General features: G+C 45.2%; 1 protein-coding gene across 1 annotated transcript; it reads right to left on the bottom strand.

Moving 5' to 3' along the window:
- Window positions 1–2,268: 2,268 nt before the first annotated feature.
- Window positions 2,269–4,317, bottom strand: LOC147606806 (FAD/NAD(P)-binding oxidoreductase family protein). The gene has a single exon (XM_086791268.1). The coding sequence runs from the start codon at window positions 4,209–4,211 to the stop codon at window positions 2,619–2,621; it is 1,593 nt and encodes a 530-aa protein (XP_086647394.1). The 5' UTR covers window positions 4,212–4,317; the 3' UTR covers window positions 2,269–2,618.
- Window positions 4,318–5,866: the final 1,549 nt, after the last annotated feature.

The raw sequence follows: 5,866 nt of genomic DNA, 5'->3' as shown, positions 1-5,866 counted from the left end.
ATCAAGCAATTTTATGCCCACATTACATCACATGTAGCCTCAACATGTTTCCTACTCCAAGGGCCTAAACAACTGATCACCCCAAAGATGAGGCCTCTTATCAAGCAATTTTATGCCCACATTACATCACATGTAGCCTCAACATGTTTCCTACTCCAAGGGCCAACTAAACACTATCTCCAGTAGGCCCCAAAGCATGTGGATTGCTCTCTTCATAAACTAACTACATCTTTGACCATCCACACCTCTCTAGAAATAGCATCATCTTTACCACCTAAGCTTGGCGACATGACACGGTCACCATGGGGCATATTAACCACTTCACTGATTAACATTGTTTTAAATGCTCGTCCTACCATAATACACATTACCATCTTACCTACATGTAGTAACAAAAACCCATTCCCTTCAAGACAGCACTAGAATCTATGAAGTGTGACCTTACCCTAAGCTTAATGCCAAATAGGAAGTCATAAAATTTGTGTACATACTTGCTTAAAGACTAGAAATAGTGTCCATGGACCTTTTCTAAGTTATGTTTAGCCTAGTCTGAAAGCTAATCATTTATCTAATAAGTCCTTTTAACGTTAAGCATCTTGTAATAGAATACTTATTGGCTCTCCCTCATCCCTACTCTCTTGCTCTCTTGCTTGCTTATGTGTTTTGTAAGATTCTTGCATGTTTGGATTGTTGCTTCCATTGAATTGGATTGACTATAAGCTTCTCCCAACTTCTACTCTACCCATCTCTTATGAGAGAGAACCATCGCGAAGTCTATCCTCTTCTTGCCTCCATCTAGGTGAAGAGAATCCCTTGTTCATCCTCATAGCCATGGAATCTGCTCAGTGTGAGTTTACTATATGATCATGTATCTATATTGTATTTTGAGGAATAACATGTCCCTAACTCTCGCTTTCACACACATAATCATTACTCTTTAAGTTTACTTTAGGTTTATAAACATTTTGGATAAACGATCTGGGCAAGGCACCCATTCAAACTCACACTTCTTGCTCATGCTTATTATCTCAATTTTTACAACTAGAGCAATGATTCAATTCATTAAAAAAAAGTCCCAACATACCAAGTATGAAAATGATACAAAATATTTTGATCAATTCTAAACAGAATGTCGATATGCAATCATTGATGCCAATGAAGCCCAAATTAGAGTCAATACAAATGATATAGCCAAAGCAAACGAAATTTCTCTGATTTTGGTTATGTTAATAACTCTTAAAATGCTTTAGAATGCACTACTACCCTTATCCCTCATGTGAACATAAGCTTATATGAGCCTTAGTTTTCACATCTTGGAGGACCTTGTAGGTGCTAAGGTTCCCCAAGAACTTGGGAGACTAAGACTTTCATATACACTAATGGGAACCATGTGAGATATCGAATTACTTTGGCAGTTTGAAAAGAAAAGGTGGTTTTTGTGTGTGTGTTTTGCATAAGACCATTGGAATTCTTGTTTTGGCGATTTGAAAATAAGAGGTGGTTTTTGTGTTTTTTTTTGGCATTGAAGAGTTAATACCATTGGGATTAGTAGTTTTTGTGTGTATATATTTTGTATTGAAATTAAAAAGGTGGTTTTTGTGTGTTTATTTTGCATTAGAGAAATGTGACCATTAGGATTAGTGGGAAAACCTTGTCAATGGGTGTCATTGCATAGAATAGCTTCATTTTTAATCAATTTTTGTAACAATTTTTAATTTCTATTCTCTCTCTCTCTCTCTCTCTCTCTCTCTCTCTCTCTCTCTCTCTCAAAACTTAAAGAATCCATAAAAATTTTGCTTAAAGCTTTCAATTACATGCAAAATTGCCTTTACATATGCTTAATCTACTCATTAAAATCAAAAAACCACCTCAAAACTTAAATTTTCATCAAAAAAAACATAAGAATAAAAAACCTATAATTGTATGTTCAAAACTTGCAACTGTACATCATGCCATTTCAATGATATGTTGACAGTTGAATGATATATGATAAAAGTGGATAACATTATTTAATTGGACCAATAAAATCTTGACATGTGGAAAATACAATCATCCACATCCACTATAGCTAGCACGACATTTAAATTATATATAATGATTGAAGAATAGGTAAGGCAACCCAAGTGGTATTATATGTCATACAATGTATCTATACGCTAGAACATTGGATGTTGTGTACATGTATTATTCTAATGGAATGTCATACAATTCAACTAATAAAAAGTAAAATTCATTGGGTACGATATCCTCGACAGGCCTCGAGTAAGGAAAAAGATAAACTCGACTACACTATCTGCACGAAAAGAAACTATTACAATTGCCTCTCGTTAAACCTATTCATTAGACCAAGATGTTGTGAATGAAGGTATTCCTTCCTGAACCACTTTGTGATCATCTAGAGGCCTACAAATACAGAGTGAATTGCTTGCTATGCACATGTGTTGGCATGGCACATGGAATAGGATTTTAATGTGGAAAGTGGTGGGTCTTAAGGAAGAAGGCAAAATGATTAGGCGAAGGATGAATGTACAAATATGTCCACATGCATAAACTAGGTAGTGAAGAAAGGATGAGAGTCGAGGGGATGATTATGATAAAGAAGAGAAGAGAGGAAGCTGTCATGCCTCGACTAGTTTCTTGTCGGCGAGGAGAGCCTGAGCTGCTCGCCTGCCGGAAACGAGGGCTCCGTCGAAGGTGGCAGAGTCGCGATGATCCCCGCAGACGTAAACCCCTGCTCGGACTCGGGGGTCCTTGCGGAGGTCGGTAGGCGGGGCCTGGTCCGGCTGCGCCAGCTTGATCCTGTATGTGCGCAAGTGCCTCCATGACCCCACCCTGCTGAAGCCGCCGCCGCCGCCTCCGAACCACTCTCTCAGCTCCTCCCTCACCAGCTGCTCCAGCTCCTCGCTTGCTTTGTCGTCATAGAAGCCCACCAGAGAGACCGACACCAGAACCTCCCCCGGTGGCGCATAAGTCGACGACACTGTTGTCGGGAAGAACATGTTGTTCACTATGCCTTTGCCCGACCCGTTGAGCAGCAGAATCGGCTCCTTGATTGCCGCCTCCTCTGCCGCAAAATAGAGGCACACGGTGCTTTTGGGCGGCTTGCTTATCGACGGAGTAGGTTGAAACCTCTCGCCCAGTAGATTGTACGCCTCCGGGCCTTCCACTGCTAGAATGATGCCGTGCTTGCTCTTCACAGAGCGGCCGTCCTTCAGATTCACGCCTGCCGGACGCCCGGTTTCATTAAACACCACCTCCACAACTTGCGCATTCAGCAGAATCGAGGAGTTGGGCAGCCCGTCTGCGATCTGCTGCGGAATTGCCCCAATTCCGCCGGCTGGCAGCGTGTTGGAACCCAGAGCCAGGCATTTGAAGACGAATTCGAAGAGGCGGGAGGTCGTTTGCAGCTGGTTGTCGAAGAAAATTCCACCGAAAAATGGTCGGAAGAAGCGGTCCACCATGGCCGTAGAGAATCCGGCGGACCTCAACCTCTCCAGAATGGTGGTCTCGTCGTCGGACAAAATATCGTCGTCAGCGCGGGCTGCCGCCCTCAGCCGGACCAAACCGACGAGAATCTTATCGAAGACATTCCCAATGGGGTTAAACAGAGAAAGGATCCCATCGACGAAGTGTCGGACGGGGTCGGCAACCCGATGAAAGCCTCCGTTGAACCACACCAAAGCTCCGCCATAGAAGCTTCGGAGGTTGAGGGCGTCGTAGTCCAGGATTCGCTGCGCTTCGGGGTACGCCGTGATGAATATCTGGAAGCCCCTGTCCAGCAAGAAGCCTTCGCATTCATCCGTTCTGACTCTGCCCCCAACTCCGTCGGAGGCCTCCACTAGCAAGAAAGGTTCGCCAGCGGCGGCGAGCTGCCTGGCGGCAGCCAAACCCGCCATGCCTGCGCCCACAACGACCACCCCCGTTTCCAAGGGACGCCCCTCCTCGCTCTGATCTCCGGTAGGCACTCTTTTGTCCGTCTGCTTCTCTGTCTCAACAACTGATCCGGAAGCTCTCAACGCCGTTATTCTCCGGGCTCTGGCCTTCGAGGCCAATGCGTGGCGGCCTTTTCGGGCGTGCTCCGACAGAGAGAGGCACCTCGGCGAGAGTCCACGGACCCAAACGGACTGCAGAGAGACACAATCTGGACGAAAATACGAGACCAATTCATGCAAATGCGGATGAAGCAGGGAGGAAGACATGATGGTGATCATCAGGGGAACACGTTGCAACGCCTTCTCAGAGCTCTAGATCATCTGTTCGGTCGAGCTCCTTTTGAAAGGCTAGAGGACAACACAACCTCATCCATAGGGTGTCCACTTCGCCCAATCCAAATACTCTCTTATGGTCATGTAGAAGAGTGTGTCTCGTTCAGACCCGTCCGCCGTACAGGTTGAGCACGCCTATGTGGCAAAAGGAGAGCGGCTATATCTTTCGGGCGAGCTACATCCCTGATTGCCTGGATACACCCCCTCTATACCCTAATAGTAATCCATTTCAAGCAATTGAGCTCGGACCCAATAGGTGATGAGTGACCAGCAAAACATGGTTAGGCCCGTGGATTTAAACTCGCATGATTGGGTAGAGGGCCTACAACTTTACCACTAGGGTGGGGGCCTTTCTATATCTATATCTATATATCACTTATTTGTAACCTGCCATGTGGCAAGCAAAGGAGAGCCCCACTTGGCAAGAGGAAGAGAGCCCTTCACATAAAGGAGAAAGGAGAATCTACATAAAGCCGGGTTAGATATGACTCTATATATCTAACCCAGCTAACGCCCCCCTCCACGTGTCCAATTCTTGTAAGCTCTATCGCTATCGACCCAAGGAGCCACATGGCCGCCTCTACACTACTCTGCACCGCGCCGCCTCCATGCAGAGCTCCTTTATTCTCTCACAGGTTGCAGTTCCGCCACCACTCCATGCAAAGCCACCTCCTTCAATGTTGCAGCTAAATTTGAATTCGAGCAGTGTTCCTTCTTCATCTTCATTTGCAGACGTCCTCCTTACGGCCTCCCCTCCTCGGTCTGCATTCGGTTGCCCTCGCATCCTCTCCTTGGTCTGCATCCGGTTGGCCCTCGCCTCCCCCCCTCGGTCTGCTCCGTTGCTCTAGCCCAGATCTTCTCTCTCTCTTAAATTGGTATGAAGGCAAAGTGTAAGAATACACCTCATAGGTAGCAAGTGTAGTGGCCAAGAAGTGCATTTACTTCGCACAAGAATACACCTCAAAAGTAGCAAATGTAGTGGCCAACAAGCACGTAGCCTAGAGGTGAGGGCTTGTGACTCTGATGAGGATGGAATGTCCAAACAATTCTTCATTGTTCAAATTATGGAAGTATATGGTTTTGTCATGTGTATATTCACTTTTATTAATAGTGTATATTCACTTTTTTTTGGGTAGGCATTAAGTAATTAATGCCCACTGGCGTGGGCATTAATTATTTAATTGCCAACACCTTACGCTCACCTAAGGTTGGCAACCTTAGGCCAAGCGGGTGAAGGCAAATGAAAGCAGGGGAAAGCGGGTGCAGGCGGGAAGCCAAAGCTGCGCAAACAAGGGCGAAGGAATCTGACTGAAAAAGAAAGGAACGGAGGTAGGGAAAGAGGAGAAATCAGCTGTTCTGCAGTCAGAAAGGAGAGTAGGAGAAGGGAAAGAGACGAGCGATCGGCTATGGGACGATGACACAGAGAAGTGCTTAGGTTACATGAGAGCATGGAGAAGGAAAAGAGATATGAGAGATCGGCTATGGGGCGATGACACAGAGACAACGAAACGAGCCATTAAAAAAAAACACGTGCAAAAAAAAGGGAAACAAATGGAGGTTGCCGTTTTTTTTCAATCACTAAATAAAAACATTAAGAAAAT

This window comes from Cibotium barometz, chromosome 56 (genome assembly GCF_041138505.1).
Source record: "Cibotium barometz isolate CiBa-2024 chromosome 56, ASM4113850v1, whole genome shotgun sequence".
NCBI classification, from domain to species: Eukaryota; Viridiplantae; Streptophyta; class Polypodiopsida; order Cyatheales; family Cibotiaceae; genus Cibotium; species Cibotium barometz.
This window is presented reverse-complemented; position numbering and strand designations above follow the sequence as displayed.